We start from the raw sequence: 21,807 nt of genomic DNA on the forward strand, positions 1-21,807 counted from the left end.
TATACCCATTTCGATACCCCCCCCACCTGCCTCACAACGATATCGCTACTCTATCCCGCTCGCTCGCCCGTCTTTCTTTACGTTACCCTGCGCTTTCGTTTCCTGTTCTTCCCGACTTCTAGTCGCCTTGTAGCTGTGTTACTCCTAGCCCACGGACGTTACTGCACTCTCTCGTCTACTCGTCCAGGTCGTTGCGGTGAGAGCAGCCATTGGAGAGCGCATGATAGTCTTACAATGCACTGCTTTACAAACTCTACTTCCTACCCTCCCTGCCATACCCTCCCGCTCTCCGCTCCTCGTCCTCACTCTCGTCCTCCTCCTCATGCCTGTCCCCTTGCGATTCTAGCAGCGCCTCGGCGCCTGCTACTCCGGCTGTATCGCGCAACTCGGCTCGCTCGCGAAGGTCGGCGGCGGTCTTGTGGCGGAACAGGAACGTCTGGACGCAGAGGACGATGTCGACCTGCGAGACGCGTCAACTTCAGCTTGCGACACAGCTCAAGGTGGAGAGCGCGCACTCACGCCGAACTGGAACGCCGCGCACGCCCTGAATTGCCACGGGTTCGGCGTGACGAAGAAGTAGACGAGCTTGAAGGCGTCGCCGCCGCACCAGCCTGCGAGGACTGAAGGACGGAATCCGGCGGTCGATTTGGCGTGGTAGTTGGCGAGGACTTGCGGGATGGGGAGCTATCACAGGTCACGTCAGCAAGTCAGCAAGACGCTTGTCAGTATGGAAGGAGAAGCGGGACTCACTGTAGCCTCCAGACCTAGCGCGATCAAGCCGAGCAGCTGGACGTAGAAGTCGAAGCGATGGAGCAGGAGGAAGAGGACCGAATGAGCGACGACGAGGATAGCCGAGAACTCGAGGTAGGCTCCAAAGTTCGGCCACTGCCAGAAGTTGGCGATGCGGTACGGCCGCGTCTCGTCCCAGTCGCGCGGTCGGTACTTGAGGCAGACGTAAAGGAGGCCGAACTGGGCGACGACCATGAGGATGGACTGGACTAGGAGGTACGTTTGGTAGTGATCGCCTGTGAGTGCGGGCAGGCAAACGAACAGGCCGAACGAGTCAGACAATGAGTCAGAACAGGTCGACAGAGCGAGAGAAGCGCAACTTGCCGAGCCAGTAGACGAGCCTCGTGAGGTTTGCGATGATCAGGATCGCACAGACGTCGATAGAGAAGCCTCGACTGTCGTGCTTCTTGTTGATCGACCAGTACTGAGCAAGTTGAGGGGCCTAGGTGAGCGAAGGGACCCGGCAGGAGGCGAACTGGACGAGCGAACTTGGTCCCCGTACGCCAGGGGCGGTCCGACGGCCATCCCTACTCCTGCCAGCACCGATGCCCACCCCATCTCGCCTACTTCAGCGGTTCAAGCGAGTGTCGAGTGAAGGTGACCGAGCGAAGAGAGGAATCGGGCGTCGTCGTCCGGGAAGTTCGGTGTTGGGTCACGCGGAATCCAGCAGAGTGTAGCAATGTAGACTAGCAGAAACGAGCCCTGCAAGCGAGTGTGAGCGCGACTTCGGAGTTTGGCGGGATCAGAAAGAGCTGGCACGACTTGTCATCGCTTACCGTCCACTCACACTCGCTCGTGCTGCCTTGCTGACGATGGGAAACGCTCCGTCGACGTTCAAAGAGCCCGCTGCACCGCCGCCCGGCTGCCCCATGCACCAGCAGCCACCCTCGCCGCCTCCTGGCTGTCCGATGCACACTCCGGACGGCGCAGTGGCGCAACACGCACCGATGGGGACTGTGAACGCACTGAACAACATGCCAGACCTCGCACAGGCACCCTCGCCCGGACAAAAGCAGTACCTCCCGCTCGAGCGCACCATCTCGTCGATTCCTCGCGCTCCCTCTTCGACTTCGTCGGCATCGGCTTGTCCGGTTGCGTCAAGCTCGGCGGGACCGACGACAGCAGGCACGCAGGCGACGCAGCAGGCCAAGACGGACCAGTGGGAGTACCCGAGTCCGCAGCAGTTCTACAACGCGCTCGTTCGCAAGGGTTGGGAGACGCCCGAGGAGAGCGTCGAGATGATGGTCAATATCCACAACTGGATCAACGAGGAGGCGTGGGCGCAGGTCAGGCGGTGGGAGGAGAAGCACCCTGGGTTCGTTGCGTCCGCTTTCCTCGTCCGAAGGTGTGCCGCTGACTTGGCTGTTGTGCACAGAGGCGAACGCTCGATGCTTGCTAGCTTCCAAGGACGCCCGCAAGAGCTGTCACCAAAGGCTCGCTACCACCTCATGATGGCTAAGCTGTTCCCGAACTACTATGCGTGCGTTTCGCTTTCTCGCGCTTCCATCGTCGGTCTCGTCCTGATCTCGTTTTCGCCTGCAGCGGCATCCGACCATTCGACCGACACGACTGGACAATCCACAGACCAGTACCGGCGGGCTCGGGCGGATCCTCGTACATGTCGGGTGGACCGACGATGCCCTTCACCGCTCATCGCTGTGCGTCGCCTTTCGCAGTCCCAGCTCGCTCGTCGTACTAATTATGTCATTACGCAGACGTTATCGACTACTACCACCTGCCGAACGACGAAGACGGCAACCCAGTCTTCTCGCTCGACGTTCGGCCAGCGGTCGACGACTTTGGAGCCGTACAGGAGCGCGTGTCGGAATGGTGGAGGCTCAAGAAGGAGACGTGGTTTGGCGCGGGACAGTCGAGCAACCTCCCTCCTGGCGTCAAAGTGCAGGAGGAGCGATAGACGTCGTGCGCTACACTCGCCCCGTCCCATCGCTATCTCCGCCGCAGTCTCCCACCCTTCGCATATCGTCGTTCTTCACTTGTTGCAATATGGCCACGCATCTCGCTTTCGCCACTGGCTGGCGTCTACACCGTCTGCAAGTCCACCGCCGCCCTTCACCTTCCGCATCAAGTCTTCTCGCTGTTCCGCGGACTCCGCAGCGCTAGTTACCGGCCGGCTTTAGTTCGTGCTCCGCGACTCCTCGCTTCCACATGGCGTCGCCTGGACCCCGTCCTTCTGTGGATCCGTGCACGCTTGGTCGCCCATTGTTCTCCGCGTTTGCGCTCGACAGACTCCGCACTGGCGGTCCTCTCTTCCTCAGCCTCCTTGTGCTCGGGAGCGCTATCCTCGAGCGTAGACGCTTGTCTGTTTCGACACTGCTGTTGGAAGCCACCTTCACGATTGCCGTCGACCATGTCCAGCGCCGAGGCCGCCTTGGGACCGTTCTACCTGGGCACGCTCTTCCAGCTCTTCCTGTGCGCCAACTCGATTCTCCAGCGCGCAGAGACGTCCTTACTGACGAGTTGGCACGCGCAGCTTCGGCATACACTGGCAGCAAGTCTTCGATTACTACCGACTGTTCCCGACGGACCGCTTGGCGATCAAGGCCGCCGTACGTCCTCCTTCGACTTGTGTCGTCTCGGGTGATACAAGACGGAGCACTCACGGTACTGCTTGACACAGGTCGCAGCCGTCTTCGTCGTCGGCTCCTTCCACATTTCCTGCTCAATCTACACCGTTTGGTTCTACGCGATTGCAGGCTATGGCCAGCCATCGTACATCGCCGACTGCGTCTGGTCATTCGCACATGCGTACGGAACAGCGACCGCGCTACGAGCGAGTCGTGCTGACACAGGCATTTTCCCGCAGTCAACCCTCTCCAAACCGCCATCGTCGCTGCGATCGTACAGCTTCACTACGCCTGGCGAGTATACCTCGTCTCGAAGCGGTCGATCTACCTATCAGCGTTAATCTCCCTCCTCACGCTCGCTCAATTCGGTCAGTCCCAGCTGCTTTCTGAGTTCCTGATCCGACTTTCGCTGATTACGCCTCTCTAACTCCGCAGCCCTCGGTCTCTACACCACCTCCGTCGCCGTCACCATCCGTCCTTAGTCGGAAGTGCACCGGCGACTCGACTGGGCGGTCGGCAGCTGCCTCTTCTTGATGTCAGTCCAGATCTTCTCCCCTACGAGCGCCGTTCAGGGCAGCTGACGCGCTTCGTATTGCAGGGCAGCGGCAGACATCCTCATCACATCCGCATTGAGTACGCCGGCTACGGATCATCTAGTCCGGCAACCGAAACTGAACTTGATCTCCCCCTTCCCCCAGCCTACTATCTCCGTCAAGTCAAGAGTGACTTCGGACGCACCAACAGTATCATCGGGCGCATTATTCGCTTGACAGTCGCCAACAACGCCATCGTGAGTAATCGCCTCAACCCTCAGGCCCACGCTGTACCTGACCTCTGCCGCTATTGCGCAGACGGCCGTCACAGCAGTCTGCTCAGGCAGCCTCTTCGTCGCCGACAACCAAGCGGCGTACCATGTCTTCTTCAGCCTGACCATCATCCACAGCTACGCGATCTCCTTCCTCTCCTCCCGTGCGTACGGATCTCGCAGCTATCATGTGCCTCTTCGCGCTGACGGGATTCAACACCCAGTCAAGTCACGGAAGACAATCGCAAGCGAGATCGCGCGGGGCAGCGACCCAACGAAGGACTACGTCTCGCCTCCGCCGAAGGCCGCTTTGTCCGGTCCCGTAAACAGCCCGCCTGGTAGTGGTCCGGAGTCCTACGAGTTGAGGAACAAGATGCGGTTCCCGCGCACGCGCTCGCTCGACAGCCTCGACTCCGCCAAGCTGGCGCCTGCGGAGGAACTCGTTGCGAACAACGGCGGCGTGCCAATCAAGATCCGCGTGTGCGTGCTTCCCCCACAAACTTTGGCCCTTTGTTGACGCTGTGTCCCATCGCAGCGCCACCGAAATCGTCTCGGAGAAGGGAACGGACTCGTGGGAGCCTCAGTACTTCAACCCGACATCGAGCGCGCTGTCCTCTCAGTACGAGCCGGAAATCGTCTCTCCCACGCCGCCCTTCACGACTAGCGATCGTTCTGCCGAGGTGCGTGAAGGGGAGCGACCAGGGGGGTCTGTCCACGAGACTGACCTTGCCTCTCGCTCACAGCATCGCGTTTGAACCAGCTCAGTAGAGCAGGGTGAGTCTTCGCAGTGACTCTCAAGCTTGAGAAGTGTCTCTGACCCGCTGCTTAACCGGCGCAGAGCCATGACTGTTGTACCAACAGAAATCGTTCGACAGGCCGTCATTTTTCGCAAGCCTTTGTTTCTTCGCATGTACATGTCCATAGGTGCGCCCCTCTTCCCTCAGCTTAACCCCAGCGAGCCCTAGCCCCTTCCTTCCCGCCGCCTCGAGCCCTTCGCTGACCGCGTTCCTTCTCGCGCTCGCAGTTCCCCGGTCGCCAAAAGATCATCATCTCGAAGAAGTGGGGCTTCACCACCAACCTCTCGCGCGAGGAGTACCTCGAGAAGCGCTCGATCGCGCAGCCCGACGGCGCCTACGTCCAGTTCGTCAAGCCCCACGGCCCGCTCGAGGACAACCTCCGCCGTCTCGAGCGCATCGGCGCCTGAGCGACAGTGCAACCTCGTTCTGTAAACTCCACTGTGGCTCGGGAGGGTCCTTTGAACGAGAGAAGAGAGAGCTTGTCGTCGACTTCCGCTCTCTCACCTCGACTGCTCGCTCTCACCTCGCCAACTCGCTCGAGATGGCTGCTTCTGTCGCCCGCACGCTCGTAGCAACGTCTGCACGATCAGCACGCCTTGCAACCGCCCGCCCTGCGCCCGTCGCCGCCGCCCGATTCTCATCAGCTCCCACTCCATCCCCATCTCCCGCGCCTTCCGCACCTCCCGCTGGGTCCACAACCAGGCAGACGGGCAGGCCCACTCGCACGGCTTGGCGGATGGAATGCGCGAACCCGCAATCGCCTCAACACATCGCGCCTGAACCAACGGTCGTCTTGCTCCCCCGGTCGCCCTCTTGCCCGCCTTCATACGTACTGCTCGGCTGGCGGCGACCAGGAGCTCGCGACTCTGTCCAGGGCTTCCAGCAGGCGGGTGGAATAGATGAAAGGCATCTCGAAGACGGGACGCTTACAGCGGGGCTGGACGGTCGCAACTGTCCCTGGACCTGCTCAAGTCGCTGTGCCGTTCGCTCTGAATCCTCACTGGCGATAGAAGGAGCAGCAGGGACGACGGGACAAGCTTGGCGGCAGAGATAGCGAGGAGGGGAATGCCTTGATTCGACAACCACTACCGCTGCTCGTGGCTCGCTTGTCTGCGACGCTCGTCCCGTCGATCGCGCCCCTTCGACGCGCTGCTGATCCCAGGATGCAATAACCTGTGCGCCCGCGCCCTGTCACGCTCGCCGAGCAAGGCTGACCTTGTCCGCCGACTGGCTGGACCGACCGCTGACCTTCCTAAGGCGGGAGTCGCTCTCCTCGCTCGTCTCTAAGTTACTTTCCTTAGCGGCGAGCGGGCTTCCCCTGCGGCTTCATAAGCTGTGCAGCTCCAAATGCCGTCGACGAGAGTCCGCCCTGCTCGCGAAGTGATCGCCTGAAGGCTCCCTGGTCGCCGCCTCGACAGCCTCCTCCTCTCTCTCTCTCTCTCTCGCTTGTCTACCTCTCCCAACGACGCATCCTGCTACTGCGCTCAGGGGAGCATCCACAGCTGTTTCTTCCGGTGCTGCGGGTCTCTCACTCGCCGACGAAGGCGCCTTGCCATGCCAACAGTTGTAGAGGCCAACATTGGCCCATTTTACCTGGGCACCCTCTTCCAGCTCTTCCTGTACGTTCAAGCACGTTCAAGGTGCTCGACAATGTCAATGCTAAGCACTTCCGGCCCGCAGCTTCGGCATTCACTGGCAGCAAGTCTTCGACTACTATCGCCTGTTCCCGCAAGACCGCCTGTTCATCAAAACTGCTGTGCGTTCGCCCTCATCCCTCAGGCCGCGTGAAGCGACTGCCACGAGGAATGCTCACGGGACCGTTGGACACAGGTCGCAGCCGTCTTCGCCGTCGGTCTGGCCCATGGCGCCTGCTCGATCTATACCGTCTGGTTCTACGCCATCAAGGGATACGGGCAGCCATCGTTCATCGCAAACTGCGTGTGGTCCTTCGCTCGTGCGTTACAGGACGAGCAGCCTAAATCCAGAGTCGTCGGCGAAACTTGCTGACCCTGCCGCATCCGCAGTTGACCCGCTTCAAACGTCCATCGTCGCGGGCACCGTCCAGCTGCACTATGCTTGGCGGGTATACCTTGTGTCAAAGCGGTCGGTGTACTTGCCCACCTCGATCGTACTCCTCACGCTCGTCCAGTTGGGTAAGTCCTGGCCCTTCCGTCATGCCGTCCTGCCTGCTGACCTCGTGCATCTTGCATGCCCACAGCTCTTGGCGTTTATCTCAGCGTCATAGCGCTTCAGGTCACGCCATGGCCTCAGCTTCACCAGAAACTCGACTGGGCGGTCGGCGCCTGGCTCTTCATCCTGTTCGTCACGCTCTTATGCCGGCGCGTTTGCGGCAGCACTGACATCGCCTCGGACTCGTTTGTAGAGCTGCGGCAGATGTCATTATCACCGCTGGACTATGTAAGCGGTCTTCCGCCTTCTTACCCCGTTGGCTCGGAAGCAAAGCTGACGTGCACTTTCGTGACACAGCCTACTTCCTTGGTCGAGTTAGGAGTGACTTCAAGCAGACCAACAGCATCGTCGGGAACATCATCCGGCTCACAATAGCCAACAATGCCCTCGTGCGTCCTCCTCGTCCTCCCACGAATCCTCCTCAGGTCCCACTGACGTCCGCAACCGTGCAGACTGCCGTCACAGCCGTGATCTCCGGTATTCTCTTTGTTGCCGACAAGACCTCGGCATGGCATGTCTTTTTCGGACTCGTCCTGATCCGGTTCTACTCCATTTCCTTCCTTTCCTCGCGTGCGTCCTCGTCCTTCGCTCTCGCTCGCACCTCTCACGCTGACACGTACTTATTCCAGTCAAGCTCAGGAAGACAGTCGCCGGCGACATTGCACGTCAACGCAAGCCCGCGAACGACTACATCTCTCCTCTCCCACCTCCTTCGCCTCGTCCTACGGTCGAGCGACCCGGCTCCTCCGGCCGAGGCTTCAGCGAGATGAAGAGCAACGGTCTGCTAGCGCCATCGCCAGCTCGACCCGGTTTCTTCCGCACCCGTTCTCTCGACAGCTTCAGGTCAGGGAAGACCGCGCCGAGGTCCAGTGGGAGCGAGTCGATTCCGATCGAGATCCGCATGTGCGTGAGATCTCCAGCATCTCTGCGCCCCTAGCTAATCTTCCCGCTTCCTGCGCAGCGAATCCGAGGTGGTCGAGGAGAAGTCGACGGACTCTTGGGATCCGACTCGCTTCTACCACAACCCGTCTCCTCCGCAACTTCAAGCGGCTGCAGAGATGTTCCCAACAACGCCGCCGTTTGTGACGGTAGCAGAGCCCGTCGAGGTGAGTGCAGTTTTGAGTCGTGCAGGTTTGAGTCGCGCCGCGGCAGCCAAGCTGACACTTTGCCCTCTACAGCAACGGACGTAGATTGTCCTCTTCGAGCTGTTCCGAGGTGACCGACCCTGTAGCTGTCTCTCCTGTTGTACCTGTCACCCGCGTTTAGACGGCCTCCTGCATCCAACCCGATTCACCTCATGCGTCGAGATTCATCGCGATAGATGCCTGTGCACGTTGCGTCCGATAGGCTCCTCTACAGCCTGTTGAAGTCCGTCATACCCTCACCCTGCTCCGGCTGACCCTGCATGATGACCTGGTCCGGCAGCCGCTCCAGTCGGTGCACCTCCTTCCTGATAAACACGACAAACTGCTCGAGGCTCTGCGGGAACTCGAGGTCGGGGTCTTCGGGGTAGAGAGGCGCCCACTTGGCGTGTCGAGGGTCGACGAGAGGTTCGTCCGTCTGGAAGACGTCGGACGGCGACTGGCTCTTCTTGAGGATCGAAGCCTGGATCGGATCGACCTCGAGCGAAGACGCTGTACCGTTCGCCGACGTTGTGGCTGATGCGCTGCTCGTCTTCGTACCCTTCGTCGCCGCGTCCTCCTCGACGGCGAGCGGGTTCGGGCCGAGCTTGGGAGCGACGCCAGGTTCAGGCGCGCGCTTTCCCTTGACGCCTCCCATCGCTCCCCATCCCGCACCAAACACGTTCCTCCAAATCGCCGCCGCCAGCACCGGGTCTCCACGGATCAATCCCTCGTCGTACGCCGCGCACGCTCCATGGTACTGCTCCAGCAAGTCCTTCATGTAGCCCTTGACGAGCCGGTTCTGCGTGACTTTGTACGGCCCACGAATGCGATTCTCGACGTCGACGAACATCTGGTTGATGAGTTCTTGGATGTAGACGCGGCCGAGGGGAGCGGGGAGGGAGCGGAATCGGACGGAGAGGAGCCAGACGTGGAGGGTGGTGATGGAGAACCATGTCTGGAACGACGGGGGAAGGTAGCATTCTGCGTGCGCACAAGCAACGCAAGTCAGCCCTTCCCGATCTTCGCAAGAGAGGTCGATGAGAGAGCGCACCTTCGTAGAAGAACGGCGCCTCTACTTCCGCCCGCTCCGCACACCGGTCGTAGTAGTCTGTCGTCACTCGGATAGCCGTCGATGTCTGCGTGTTGTACCCGAAGAGCTTGGCGAGCGTTTTGACAACCGCGACGGTCAAGGGCGAGTACTTTTTGGCAGACGTCGGGGGCGGCAGGTTGGACCCGGGGAGGTTTGTGGGCTGCGGTGTACGAGTCGGTCGGTTCGCATGGCTGGTCGCGGGCCCAGTGGGAGCAGTGGAAGGCGCGGGAGATGGGGACGGAGTGGGAGCTGATGAGAATCGGACGGCGGCGACGGGCGCTGGGCGGGCGACTGCAAGGCGTGCTGACCGTGCAGACGTTGCTACGAGCGTGCGAGCGACAGGAGCAGCCATCTCGAGCGAGGTGGCGAGGTGAGAGCGTGCGGTCGAGGTGAGAGAGCGGAAGTCGACGACAAGCTCTCTCTTCTCTCGTTCAAAAGACCCTCCCGAGCCACAGTGGAGTTTACAGAACGAGGTTGCACTCAGACGAACAAGTCGCTCAGGCGCCGATGCGCTCGAGACGGCGGAGGTTGTCCTCGAGCGGGCCGTGGGGCTTGACGAACTGGACGTAGGCGCCGTCGGGCTGCGCGATCGAGCGCTTCTCGAGGTACTCCTCGCGCGAGAGGTTGGTGAAGCCCCACTTCTTCGAGATGATGATCTTCTGGCGACCGGGGAACTGCGAGCGCGAGAAGGAACGCGGTCAGCGAAAGGGTTCGGGGCGGTGGGAATGAAGCGAGGGGAACGCCGCGGCTCACCTTGTACTGCGCACGACGGAGAGCCTCGAGGACGATGGCCTTGTTCGAGTCCTTGCAACGGATCGAGAGGATGATCTGGCCGATGTTGACACGGGCGACGGTGCCGTACGGCTTGCCCCACGCGCCACGCATACCCGTCTGGAGCCTATCGGCACCAGCGCACGAGAGCATCTTGTTGATACGGATCACGTGGAAGGGGTGGGCGCGGACGCGGAGGTGGAACGAGTCCTTGCCCGAGTTCTTGACGACGTATTTGTTGGCGCAAATACGGGCCGCCTCGAGAGCCTCCGAAGAGAGCTGCTCGTACTCGTTCGAGACGAGGTGGGCGCTGCAGTGGCGGAACGAGGCGAGTTGGTCAGCATTCGCCTCCAAGATCCGTTGTACCACACCGTGAACTCGGGCCACATCCATCACGGCTCTCGCAACACCACACTGGACAGCTCCCCAGTCCCACACCGCTGTACCGCATCCGTCGCCGCAAGCTCGTGCGCCTCCCTCCCTCGCAGCCCTCGACACGCCCCAGCTCGACGAAGAGACCCACCAGAACGGGAAGTCATCGACCGACGCCTTCTTGCGACCCTGCGAGCCACACAAAGCGTCAGTAAGGCTCCACAGAGTCTCGAAACGGCGTGGGAAGCCAAACGCACGAGGTCGAAGATGCGGATCTTGGGGTCGGGGACACCACGGTTGTACCGCGACTTCGGGTACGGCTTGTTCTTACAGTACCTATAGCAGCGAGCGGGGCGACGTCCTGCGCGTGTCGTAAGGCCCCCCCCAATTGGTTGTAGTAGCGAGGACCGAGATGAGGAAGAAGGGAGGAGGCGAGGAGGATGAAGTCGGCGGGAACGGGTCGGGCGGGCGGCGGACAAGGCGTGCAGGTTCACAGAGTGCAGTGGCGAGTGTACAGTCGCAGTGTGCGGCGGCAGTGTCGAGGGGCGGGCGAGAGGGAAGAGCGAGCGTTTGTCAGCTTCGTTTCGCAGGTCGTGCGAGTGCGCGAGTCGACGGTGGACGCACCCATTTTGACTGTAGCGTGTAGTGGCGAGTGTGTTGGAGTGTAAGAGGGAGAGAGCAAGTGCGCGCAGGGGTTCGGAGAGGTGAATGAGCAGCTTGGTCAGCTCGACGGGGTCCTCGCTGCGAGTCAGGGTGCGAACCTCGTGCCGCGCGGCCCAGCCAGTCCGTGCGCATCTCGCTTATCCTCCACCAGACCCGTCTGCGTGTCCTGCATCCACCCGTGCCCGCCCAGCGCCGCCGTGCGAGCCCGTGTGCCGGCGCCAACCAAGTTTGCCCCCGTCCGTCCTCGCTCCCGTCCCGGAGTGTGCGCGCATGCCGGGGTGTGCTGGCGTGTCGCAGGTGGCCGTGTACGAGCAGCAGAGCGAGCAGCGAGCCTTACAAAGTCGTTCGAGCGAGCGGCGGGAGGGGTCCAAAGGTGAAGAGCGAGCGCGAGCAGAGCGCTCACCTCGACCCCCTCGAACTCGCCCTCGCACGCCCTCTTTCCGTACATTGAACAGACAGATGCAGTTGTACAGTCTATAGAACCCACTAGAGACTCGAACCAGCCCAAAGGACGGTGTGGCTGCCGTGAGCGAGCGTCACTTGTCCTGCTCTCCCTCTCACCACACGCTCTCCCGCTCGCACCGCTGCCAGGAGGGCGCCAGACTGCGCTAGACAGCTTAATCAGGGCTCTACAGGGCATCACAGTCGAGGACACACGCGGGCAAGCCATGGCTGGCAACGCCTCTGTCCTCCTCTCCGCCCTCAACACCCGGCCGTCGTCGGCCGCACACCACCCAGGCCAGGGAAGTGGAGACCCGGCGCATGCACAGGGCACCCCGAACGATGCACTCTCGCCCGGCATGCAGCACGCGCAGCTCGACCCGTGGTCCAACAACGCCGGCTCGTCGTCGCACCTCCCGCTGTCCATCTCGCAGTCCATCAACAACCCCGGCCTGCCCTCGGGCGTCATCGTCTCGTCCGCCGCCGTCAACGCCATGAACGGCCTCGGCGGAGACAGGGACCCGCAGGCGGCGATGAGTCTCGTCGGAGCAGCCTCGGGACACGGCAGGGGAGGGAGCGTCGCAGCGTCCGCGGGCGCACTCTCGCGGTCAGAGACACCAGGGTTGCCGATCGGTGCAGGCGGAGGGAGTAGCGGCGGCGGAGGAGGCGGCAAGCTTCTCTTGCACGGCACAAGCTCCCTCATCCAGCCAGGCAGCATCCCCGGCGGACAGGGCCAGGGCGAGAACGAAAAGGTCTACTACCTGATCGTCGACCTCATGAACCCGAACACGCGCGAGGCCGCCCTCCTCGAACTCAGCAAGAAGCGCGAGCAGTGGGACGACCTCGCTCTCGTCCTCTGGCACTCGTTCGGTGCGTCGCCCCTTTCGCTTGTGTGGCTCACCTTCACATGATGCGTGTGGATGAGGCCTGCAAACGCTTGAGGAGGTCAAAACTGACTCGATCTTCTTTCAGGCGTCATGTCGGCCCTCCTGCAAGAGATCGTCTCGGTCTACCCTCTCCTCGCCCCTCCGTCCCTCACCGCCCACGCCTCGAACCGAGTCTGCAACGCCCTCGCACTCCTGCAATGCGTCGCCTCGCACAACGACACCCGCTCGCTCTTCCTCTCGGCCCACATCCCGCTCTTCCTCTACCCCTTCCTCAACACGACCTCCAAGACTCGGCCCTTCGAGTACCTCCGCCTCACGTCGCTCGGTGTTATCGGCGCGCTCGTCAAGCAGAACGATAACAGCGACGTGATCAACTTCCTCCTCTCGACCGAGATCATCCCCCTCTGCTTGCGCATCATGGAGACCGGGTCCGAGTTGTCCAAGACGGTCGCCATCTTTATCGTCCAGAAGATCCTGCTGGACGAGGTGGGCCTCTCGTACATCTGCCAGGTGCGTGCGCTCGGGATCCTCTCCGTAAGTTCTCGAACTGACTTCTCGCTCCTACAGACCTACGAGCGATTCTATGCCGTTGGCACCGTCCTCTCCAACATGGTCCAGCAGCTCGTCGAGACGCAAGCAGTCCGGCTTCTCAAGCACGTCGTCCGATGCTACCTCCGCCTGTCCGACAACCTGCGGTTCGTTCCACTTTCTCCTCCTCCCCGCTCAATGCGTGACTGACCTTGTATCCGGTGCCTGCAGCGCCCGCGAAGCCCTCCGAGCATGCCTGCCCGAACCGCTGCGAGACGCGACCTTCTCCCCCTTGCTCAAGGGCGACATGGTCACGAAGCGGTGCCTCGCGACCCTCCTCCTCAACCTCTCGGACCGAGTCGAGAACTCCTAGACGCCTCGTTTCTCCCTTACATATCGTCCCCAGCCCTCCACATACCCCTTCCCGCTCGCCAAAAGAGTGTTCGCCGTGGGGCCGTTGTTTTCGATGTCTCGACGCTGAAGAACCCAGTCCCGTACTTTTGTTGTAGTCCATTGTACTCGCATCGTTCTGACCTCTCGTCTTTGGCCCTATCAAGCAATCTGAAGGAATCCTGACCCGTCCTCAGTGTCTTCGCCGTCCGTGAAAGAGGTCGACTTCGTGCGCCTCACTCGCTCGTTCTCACCATCGCTCCCAGGCTTCTCGTCCCACTCCGTCCCATTCTTAGGACCGCTACAATGTCGCTCGACCCGCCCGCCGCGTCTCTAACAGCCACCCACTCACCCGCTGCACCGCCCTCCTCCTCGTCCTCCAAACCGCCCAAAACAGCGCGCGGGAGACCGACCGACGACCCCGATACGAGGTGGAGCAAGACGCTGAGTTATATCCTCAGGCATGGAGCGGCCAAGGAGGGGTTGAAGCTGAGGGAGGATGGGTTCGTAAGGGTCGAAGAACTGGTGGGTCCTTTTCCCTCGCGCTCTTCGCTCGCTGAGCTAACGATCGGAACGCAGATGAAGCGACCAAAGCTGAAAGGGTGCGACATGGCTACGCTGGACCGGATCGTGAAGGACAACGCGAAGCAGCGGTTCTCGATGCGGCCTGAACCGACTGGCGAGAACGGTGCGGAGGAGCTGTGGATCCGGGCGAACCAGGGTCACTCGATCAAGGTGCGTTTCGATCCGTCGCTGCTAGAAGGAGAGGGGCTGATGAGGGCGTTCTGAGCAGGTCGAGCAGCTCGAGTTGAAAAAGGTCGAAAAGGCGGAGGACGTCCCGCTCATGGTGCACGGGACGTACTACCGGTTGTGGCCTGCTATCGGTGCGCAAGCACGCTTCTCTGTCGCCGTGGATCGAAGCTGACGCTGCCGCTTTGCTCGGTCGCAGAGAACGAAGGCCTCAAGGTCATGACCCGCAACCACATCCATTGCGCTGTTGGTCTCGCAGGCGAGACGGGCGTCATTAGCGGTGCGTACTGGAGGACATCTCTCTGAAGACTGTGCTGACTGAAAGGAATCGATAGGCATGAGAGCGAATTGCGACTTGTTCATCTACCTCGACGTCCCTAAGCTGCTAGCAGGTCCGTCTTCTCTCTCTTACTGCCGAAGCTTATACTCCTGACACATTGAGCTCATCCAGACGGCATCCCCATCTACACCTCGACGAACAACGTCGTCCTGACAGCCGGAGTCGACGGCGTCGTCGCGCCGCAATATTTCGCGAAGGTTGTCCGCAAGAATGGAGAGGTTCTCGTACCTGCGCCTGCGCCCGCATAGATCCCAAGAGAAGCATGTAATGCAGTCGACCGTTGACATCCGGTCGTCCTCGTCTCCGCACCCTCTCCCTCTCGCTTTCATCCCCGGTCGTCGTGTCTGCCTCCTAGCTGTCCGCCTGGGTCGCGTCTTGCTATCGGTGGACGTTGCCAGCTTCTGCTGGCTCCACGCCCGCTCAACAGCGACCCGCGGGTCGATGGGCCGAAGGTTGCGGTGGAGAGACAACATCCCTAGCAAGGCGTTCGTGGCGCCGCTGACGGCCGTATCGTTCGTAACGGGTGCGTCTTCATCTCGTCAGCTTGGCGCACTCACCCGCGATGCTGGGGACCCCCGTCGTCTCGCTCAACTTCCCCTCGGGTTCCGCTCTGGCTTTGCTGACCGCTTGTTCGCTTCGCAGGCTTGCTTGACGCGACGACCTATGCAAGCTTCGGCACCTTTGCGAGCGCGCAGACCGGCAACGTCATTATTCGTCCGTTCTCATGCTTATTCTCCTCGATGCGCCTCTTTCGCTAATCTCTCGCAAATTCGCAGTTATTATCAGCATCATTCATGCTCTCAAGGAAGCGCGACCTATCAACACGACGGCGTCCCTTGTGGCCTACGTAATCTGCGGCGGACTGGGAGGACAGATAGCGAACTTGGTGGGAACACGGATTCGGTGGTGGGTCATGTTGTCTTGCTTCCTACAGGTGCGTTCCCCCCGTCTTCAGACTGTCGACGCGCCATCTCACCCGCCTTGCCGGCAGGTCATCCTCCTCGCCGTCCCGACTGGACTCGTCTTCCGCCATGTCCTCGACCCGGACGTGCAGAACGACCAGTGGATTCTCCTCTTGCTCCTGGCCGCCTCGTCAGGCTTCCAGATTGCTATCGCGCGGACTTGCGGCGTCGGTGAGATCCCGACAGCGATGCTGAGCACGCCGATCGTAAGTTCTGCTTTTCGTCTCGAGCAACTCCTGCCGGCTCACGCGCCTGCCAATCACAGGCCGACTTAATCACCGACCCTGCGCTCTTCAAGCCGCAGCTCTGCGGACAGCCAGTAACAGGCCGGAATCGTCGAATAGCTTACAGTGCGTCCGCTCTTCCCGACGTCAGCGCAAACACAATTGACAATCTCGCGCAGTCTTCTCCATCGTCTCCGGCACCGTCGTCGGAGCCTGGATGCATCGCCGTACAGGCTTCAAATGGACCCTCCTCCTCGGAACGATCCTGCGCACCGTCATGCTCGCCTGGGTCGCTGTCTTGCCGGCCGAGACGCAGAAGGAGGCGACCGAGCGGATGACTATCGAGCGGTCGACGAGCAGGGGCCGGTGGAAGAATGGGCTGCATCGGGAGATGCTGGGGATCGAGGAGGAGCCGCAGGTTGACTCGAATGAAGCATACGCGCGTGCATAGACCTTACTGTATCCCTTGCAGAATGTAGCAACAACAGACTCAGATTCTACAAGACAGAGAGCCGGAGGTGGCCTAGGTGGTCATCAATCGTGCGCAGAGAGAGGTGAGCTGTGGGCATTGCGACAAGTCAGCGCGGCGAGCAGGACGAGCCGCAATGGAGACGCACCCGCTTGACGAGCTGCTCCGCGTGCTGCTTCTCCTTCGGCGGTACACGACCATCCTCGAGCTCGGCGACGAGGCGGTCGAGCGAAGGGCGAAGACGAGAGAGGGCGTCTGGCGGGAATCGTCCTGGTGATACAGCAGGCGATAGGAGAGCTGTTGAGGCGTGTATGCGGACCTTGAAGCTCGAGTCACCAATGACGGCGTCGAACAAGGCTTTCGAGAGCGAGTCGTCCTGGATTCGGGGTAGGAGCGCGGTAGCTGCAATGGAGGCGTTCCAGCGCACCTGCAGGGGCGAGGCGTCAGTGCTTGCTGGTGTGACGCAGTGGTCGGTACATACCTTTGCAGCTGGATGGGCCAAGCCAGCTACCGCTGCCTTCGCCGCCCGGTCGAAGAGCTGCTCGGACCTGGTGATGTTGGCAGCCGAACCGCCAGACAACGAGCCGAGGATGCGGTAGGCGCTGATAATAGCCTGCGAGACTAGTGCGTCAGTCAAAAGCTGATCGACAGGCCAGATACAACAGACGAACCTGCTCGCCAGTCGTGTCGCGCTCGAGGACACCCAGAATCGCTTCCAGCACGTTGTCGCAGACGTCGGGATCCAGCACACTGCAGAAGAAGTTAGACCCGCCTATAAGGCGTTGTGAAGGAACGCACATCTGAGTAAAGACATCGCAACAATTCGCCAACGTCCACATCGCACCGTTCACCCGTTCACCTCCACCCTCTGATAATTCGCGGACCCCATCATCCACTGCTGACAGCAATGTCGGGATGGTCTCCTGCACAGAAGCGGGAGTAGGTGCCGCAGGACCGTCGCTTTTGACCAGCAAGCCGAGGACGCGGATGGCGGCTGCGCGAACGTCCGTCGAGGGATCTTGAGCGGCGAGAAGGCAAGCCGTGCGCCAAGGCGAGGTCTTGAAGTCGGAAGAGGCGGACAACGAGGCGAGACGAGGAGAAGTCAAGGCGGTGCAGGCGATTGCGCGGACTGTGTCGTGCGGCGAAGCGAGAGCGAGGTCGACGAACCTCTGTAGGTCAGGCGTGCTGGACGTCGAAGGCGAGCGGGCGAGCGCGACGATGAAGCGAGCCTGCGCTTCTTGCACGGTGATGGACGACGGGGCAAAGCCCGCCTCAAACAGTTGAGTCGCGAACATCCTGCTCGATAATATCTCAGCTCAGAAGTCGATAGCACCGTCGAGTCGACGCACCAATCGCCGGAAGAGACGCCAGGTATGATCGCAGCGAGCAACGACCAACCCGCTGCCCGGCTGTCTTCGCCGACGTCTCCGGCGAGGAGCGGCTCGACAGCACGCAGCAGCTGCTCCCACTCGAATGACGCCGTGCTTGCCATTGCGAGGTAGCGGGAGACGATGCTGGTCAAGGCGTTTGCGGCTGCAGCGACCACCTTCGTGTCTGCGTGAAGAGCCAAGTCAGCGCGTGAGCTTGTGAGCAGCTCGCTGACGACCGTACTGGTTGAGCTCAAGTGCGGCAGGCACGACTTGGCGAGTTGCCAGGCGAGCGGTTTTTTGAGGCGGCCGTAGGGAGAATTGGCGGCCAAGACAGCGGCAAACGACAGCAATGCGAGGTGGACGTCCGCTTGATTGGCGACGACTGGTCGAGAGAGAAGAGACGCAAGGGAGGAGTGGAGTTCGCCAAGGGTCTCGCCAAGCTTGGCCGATAGAGACGTGAAGGACGCCTTCGTCGAGCTGCGCGAAGAAGCCACCGTTAGTCGCGGTCGGGCAAGTTTACAATCATCACGCACCGGTCTTCAGCGATGTTCAGGTAGGCTGCCGAATGTGCCAGCAAGGCTTCGAGCGCAGAGCACGCTTGCAAGCGATTCGAGTGCGACGGGTCAGACTCGATGATCGAGAAGAGCGTATGGCGGTCGCGCAGGTAAGGCGAGTCGGCGAGGAAGAGAGACCAGTGCTTGTGAAGCGCCCTTGGACTGGCGGTGGCGAGAGCTCGGAGGCAGGAGAGGGCGTCGAGGCGGATTTGGGCAAGGTATCGTCTGTAAGGCCACTCGGTGAGCTCGAAGTCGACATGGCGAAGAGTATGCAGCGTACCTTCGGTCGAATGTCCGGCCTGCTTCATCCTCCGAATCCGACGAGTCTCCTAGACGAGAAACAGAAGAGGCGCGAGAGCTGGCGTTTGCGGCAGCCGAGTTCTTCCGCTTCCTCGGTGAGGGCGTAGGCTGCATGAATGCGCTCATGACACCGAATGCCAGCTGCCCTTGTCCCGCAACTCGTCCTCGCGCGGTCGCAAGAGGACTGACTGCTCCTGCCACAGGCTGAAGGCCCTGGTAGATCCAGCCGCCCACAAGCTGCGCGACCGACGTCACAACGTCGGATGAGAGCGTCGAAGTCTTGCCGATGCACACCGAGATGATGCGGAAGGAGGTCGAGACGAAGCGATGGAGGGCGGACGACGCGGACGGAAGTTGGTGGGGAAGCGGCGCGAGGGCTCGAACGATCGTTGCGACAAGTGACGGCGTCTTATCCGTAACGAGAGTACCCGTGGACGTGCTAATGTACTGGAGAAGACAACTGGCGGCGTGAAGTCGGAGGGAAGAGCTGATTTCGAGAAGTAGGGGCTGGCATGTCGAGATGACGATGTCGTGAGCCTGCAGTAAGGGGTCAGTATGTTCAGCAGAATCGTCTGCGCACTGGTCACTCACCATCGTGAATCTGCAGCATCTTAGCGCTCGCAGAAGGGTCTCCTTCTCGTCGCCGGGACATATCTCCTCTGCCAGCCTGCCACACCACAAGCGAGCGAGTTCCGACGGCGGGCATGGCAGGTGTCCCTGTCTGAGCGTGTTCTGCGGGCCACACTTGTCAGTATTCGTCAGACTACCGAGATTGGGTCCACTCACCTCCGCAACTGATGAGAGTTGCAGGACCGCATCCGCTCGTTCGAGCGCGCTCATTCGTAAACGCAGAAACGCAAGGGCACTATAGTGACATCCAGAGCGTGAGGCAAGCCAGTCTGGGCGAGAGTGCGAGCAGGAGGGACAAGTTCTGGCGAGAGGAGGCGTCGCGAAGGTCGGCAGACAACCTGTCACTCGCTCAGCGCACTACAGCTATGCAGCTAGCACAAGCGCCTACAGGAGGTCCAGCGACGCCGCCAGCCGTGCCCAGCGACCCTCCCATCGCTTCCACGTCCTCGCTCGCCTCCCCACTACCCGACCAGAGTCCGGCGCTTTCACGGCGCGAGCAGGTCCTCGAAGCGGTCGAGCGCAGTGACAATGACAGTCTGAGGCAGTTCGCGGCGGATGGAGCTGGTTTCGAAGACCGGGAGTTGCGGAGGAAGGTCTGGTGCGCCACTGTTTCTCCTGCGAGTCTGTTCGTTTGCCCACGCTGACGCGAACGTCACCCAGGCCGGTGCTGCTTGGCTGCAGTAGAAAGGGCGAGGAACGGGCGGATGCGGCGGACTGTGCCGAAGAGCTGGCTAGCTTGCCAATCCGCGACGACGAGCGGCAGGTCCGCCTCGACATCGACCGGAGCCTCGTCAGCTATCCGCATGGTGCGCTTGCCGTGTATCGAAAGCTTCTCATACCCTGCTGACAGCTCTCCGCTTGCAGACGTCGCGGATGACCAGCGTGACGCGCTCCGGCAACGACTCGAGACGGCTATTCTCACTGTCTTGCGACGGCATCCGGCTTTGCAGTACTTCCAAGGCTATCACGATGTACGTTGGTCTTTGACAGAAGCCCCTCTTAGCTGCTGACCTGTTCCATGCGTAGATTATCTCCATCCTCCTCCTTGTTCTCGACGACGACCACCTACTCCTCGAGACGGCCGAGCATCTGAGCCTGCACCAAATCCGCGACAGCATGGGCACTGGTCTCGAGCCAACTCTCGGCTACCTCAAGCTGGTACACCGCATAATCGAACGAGTAGACCCGGACTTGCATCGCGTCGTGAACCAGTCCGTTCATTTCTCGCGCTCTTGCCGTCCACCGATTGACTTTGCTTTGCAGTGCTGCGTCGATGCCATTCTTCGCGCTCTCCTGGGCCTTGACCTTGTTGAGCCACGACATCGAATCGGTCGCCGTCATCGCTCGCTTCTTCGACTTCCTACTCGCCCATAACCCCGCCATGATCTGTTATCTTGTTGTATCTGTGCGTTCGCCTTGTCGCCCAGAGTCACACGATGCTGACGCTCATATGCGCAGATTCTGCTTACGAAGAAGGACGACATCGTTGCCGTCGCCGCAGCTTCCGAAGACGACCCGGCGATGATTCATTCCGCCCTCTCGCAACTTCCGAATATCGTGCTCGAGCACCCTTGGCATTCTCCTCCTCCCTCGCCATCGCCCGCGCCCAAGCAGCCGGCCTTCGATGGTCCGGACGACTACCTCTCCGAAGACTTGATGTCTTCCGCCTCGTTCGTCGGCTCGGCTTCCGATCTCTTGCGCTCGCCGACCCTTACGGCAACAACAGCCGAGGCCGAGACGGAAGACGAGGGACAGACGAGCATCCTCGACGAATCACTCATTAGCACGTCCGAGGCTTCTCCACCTCGCACACGCGAGTCGAGCGGCATCTCGCGGTCTGCCTCCTCGTCGTTCATGTTTGACGCAGACGACGAGTCAGAGTCGCTGCGGTACTCAATGGACGAGTCGCTCTTCTCCGACCCCGACATCGACGGTCCAGCTTTCGACCCGCTCCCACCTTCTCGCTCTCGCACACCCTCGCCGCCCGCTCGCGGCCGCACACCGTCGCCGCATACATCTCGCTCTGGCAATGCCGTCATTTCCGCCTCTTTCGGCGACGACTTCGACTCGCCCTCGCACCTTCCCCCTCCTCGAACCGTTCTCGCCTCAGCCCTTATCAGCCGCGCACTCGAGCTTTCGCAGCAGCACCCTCTCGAGACGATCAACAATCCTCCTGTTCTCGGACCGAACAGCTGCGTCTCGACTTGGGAACGGAGCATGAGCGGCGAGTTGGGCGACGAAGAGGCGGAGGAGATTGTGCGCAAGGGCGAAGGGATCGTCGATGTCGCTCTTCTCGGTCCAGATGCGCCGCCAGACGACGAGCTGCCCGACGAAGGCGAGCCAGGCGGCGAAGACGACTTTGAGCTCGTCGAGCAAGACAAGTCGCCTCGCAAAGGTGGGAAGACTCGTCGGCGCCGGTCGACGCTCAGCGGCAGCGCGGCGGGACTCAATCTCGGTCCGCACGGATGGCTCGTCGTCTCGGGCGTGGCGGTTGCGACTGCGGCGGTTGCTTATGGCGTCTACCAGCAAGGAGGATTGCCGGGCTTCTCGCCTGGTTCGAGCGGGAGCGGGAAGAGCGGGGCGTCTGCAGGAGGAGGGCTCGGGACTGCGGGTGTCGGGCTTGGACTCGCAGGTGGACTGAGCGGAATGGGGCTATTTGGCGGAGGAGGAGCAGCGAACGGGGCGGCTGTCGCGGGCGAGGGGAAGAGACTGGTGTAGCGATCGCCTCTCCCGCAACTCGAGCATCCCTCCAGCAATCATCGAAACAGATGGCTAT

General features: G+C 61.3%; 11 protein-coding genes across 11 annotated transcripts; 7 read left to right on the forward strand and 4 right to left on the reverse strand.

The window, feature by feature from the left end:
- Positions 1-320: 320 nt before the first annotated feature.
- Positions 321-1,347, reverse strand: RHTO_02285 (uncharacterized protein; the record flags this gene model as incomplete). The annotated part of the gene is made up of 5 exons (XM_016415962.1): positions 321-460; positions 520-684; positions 751-1,025; positions 1,110-1,213; positions 1,279-1,347. 5 exons carry the CDS (start codon positions 1,345-1,347, stop codon positions 321-323), a joined length of 753 nt encoding a protein of 250 aa, XP_016272010.1.
- A 254-nt stretch (positions 1,348-1,601) lies between these two features.
- Positions 1,602-2,704, forward strand: RHTO_02286 (holocytochrome-c synthase; the record flags this gene model as incomplete). The annotated part of the gene is made up of 4 exons (XM_016415963.1): positions 1,602-2,104; positions 2,165-2,269; positions 2,332-2,447; positions 2,505-2,704. The coding sequence occupies 4 exons, from the start codon at positions 1,602-1,604 to the stop codon at positions 2,702-2,704; spliced, it is 924 nt and encodes a 307-aa protein (XP_016272127.1).
- A 453-nt stretch (positions 2,705-3,157) lies between these two features.
- RHTO_02287 (uncharacterized protein) lies at positions 3,158-4,934 on the forward strand (the record flags this gene model as incomplete). Its single annotated transcript, XM_016415964.1, has 10 exons — positions 3,158-3,219; positions 3,281-3,356; positions 3,428-3,555; positions 3,614-3,742; positions 3,810-3,909; positions 3,973-4,164; positions 4,226-4,343; positions 4,404-4,659; positions 4,715-4,859; positions 4,923-4,934. 10 exons carry the CDS (start codon positions 3,158-3,160, stop codon positions 4,932-4,934), a joined length of 1,218 nt encoding a protein of 405 aa, XP_016272111.1.
- Positions 4,935-6,530: 1,596 nt separating this feature from the next.
- Positions 6,531-8,356, forward strand: RHTO_02288 (uncharacterized protein; the record flags this gene model as incomplete). Its single annotated transcript, XM_016415965.1, has 11 exons — positions 6,531-6,595; positions 6,657-6,732; positions 6,807-6,930; positions 7,001-7,129; positions 7,195-7,294; positions 7,360-7,394; positions 7,464-7,555; positions 7,619-7,736; positions 7,796-8,069; positions 8,128-8,272; positions 8,345-8,356. 11 exons carry the CDS (start codon positions 6,531-6,533, stop codon positions 8,354-8,356), a joined length of 1,170 nt encoding a protein of 389 aa, XP_016272140.1.
- Positions 8,357-8,519: 163 nt separating this feature from the next.
- RHTO_02289 (protein required for assembly of ubiquinol cytochrome-c reductase complex (cytochrome bc1 complex)) lies at positions 8,520-9,732 on the reverse strand (the record flags this gene model as incomplete). The annotated part of the gene is made up of 2 exons (XM_016415966.1): positions 8,520-9,271; positions 9,342-9,732. The coding sequence occupies 2 exons, from the start codon at positions 9,730-9,732 to the stop codon at positions 8,520-8,522; spliced, it is 1,143 nt and encodes a 380-aa protein (XP_016272041.1).
- Positions 9,733-9,877: 145 nt separating this feature from the next.
- RHTO_02290 (60S ribosomal protein l10) lies at positions 9,878-11,151 on the reverse strand (the record flags this gene model as incomplete). The annotated part of the gene is made up of 5 exons (XM_016415967.1): positions 9,878-10,054; positions 10,134-10,461; positions 10,675-10,712; positions 10,781-10,884; positions 11,148-11,151. 5 exons carry the CDS (start codon positions 11,149-11,151, stop codon positions 9,878-9,880), a joined length of 651 nt encoding a protein of 216 aa, XP_016272033.1.
- A 703-nt stretch (positions 11,152-11,854) lies between these two features.
- On the forward strand, positions 11,855-13,415 carry RHTO_02291 (Cell differentiation, Rcd1-like protein; the record flags this gene model as incomplete). Its single annotated transcript, XM_016415968.1, has 4 exons — positions 11,855-12,497; positions 12,600-13,024; positions 13,082-13,209; positions 13,274-13,415. 4 exons carry the CDS (start codon positions 11,855-11,857, stop codon positions 13,413-13,415), a joined length of 1,338 nt encoding a protein of 445 aa, XP_016272153.1.
- Positions 13,416-13,738: 323 nt separating this feature from the next.
- Positions 13,739-14,770, forward strand: RHTO_02292 (tRNA 2'-phosphotransferase Tpt1; the record flags this gene model as incomplete). The annotated part of the gene is made up of 6 exons (XM_016415969.1): positions 13,739-13,957; positions 14,012-14,167; positions 14,226-14,316; positions 14,382-14,462; positions 14,518-14,574; positions 14,634-14,770. The coding sequence occupies 6 exons, from the start codon at positions 13,739-13,741 to the stop codon at positions 14,768-14,770; spliced, it is 741 nt and encodes a 246-aa protein (XP_016272084.1).
- Positions 14,771-14,963: 193 nt separating this feature from the next.
- Positions 14,964-16,159, forward strand: RHTO_02293 (DUF1275 domain protein; the record flags this gene model as incomplete). The annotated part of the gene is made up of 6 exons (XM_016415970.1): positions 14,964-15,045; positions 15,165-15,236; positions 15,299-15,456; positions 15,514-15,690; positions 15,750-15,834; positions 15,888-16,159. 6 exons carry the CDS (start codon positions 14,964-14,966, stop codon positions 16,157-16,159), a joined length of 846 nt encoding a protein of 281 aa, XP_016272161.1.
- Positions 16,160-16,231: 72 nt separating this feature from the next.
- On the reverse strand, positions 16,232-19,241 carry RHTO_02294 (Armadillo-type fold domain containing protein; the record flags this gene model as incomplete). The annotated part of the gene is made up of 11 exons (XM_016415971.1): positions 16,232-16,267; positions 16,326-16,604; positions 16,659-16,790; positions 16,849-16,927; positions 16,976-17,473; positions 17,527-17,731; positions 17,789-18,024; positions 18,081-18,326; positions 18,382-18,938; positions 18,993-19,133; positions 19,188-19,241. 11 exons carry the CDS (start codon positions 19,239-19,241, stop codon positions 16,232-16,234), a joined length of 2,463 nt encoding a protein of 820 aa, XP_016272042.1.
- A 155-nt stretch (positions 19,242-19,396) lies between these two features.
- RHTO_02295 (TBC domain protein, Rab GTPase activator) lies at positions 19,397-21,749 on the forward strand (the record flags this gene model as incomplete). The annotated part of the gene is made up of 6 exons (XM_016415972.1): positions 19,397-19,629; positions 19,692-19,837; positions 19,896-20,002; positions 20,058-20,242; positions 20,295-20,436; positions 20,490-21,749. The coding sequence occupies 6 exons, from the start codon at positions 19,397-19,399 to the stop codon at positions 21,747-21,749; spliced, it is 2,073 nt and encodes a 690-aa protein (XP_016272085.1).
- Positions 21,750-21,807: the final 58 nt, after the last annotated feature.

The sequence above is a fragment of the Rhodotorula toruloides genome, assembly GCF_000320785.1.
Source record: "Rhodotorula toruloides NP11 unplaced genomic scaffold Scaffold17, whole genome shotgun sequence".
Taxonomy (NCBI): Eukaryota; Fungi; Basidiomycota; class Microbotryomycetes; order Sporidiobolales; family Sporidiobolaceae; genus Rhodotorula; species Rhodotorula toruloides.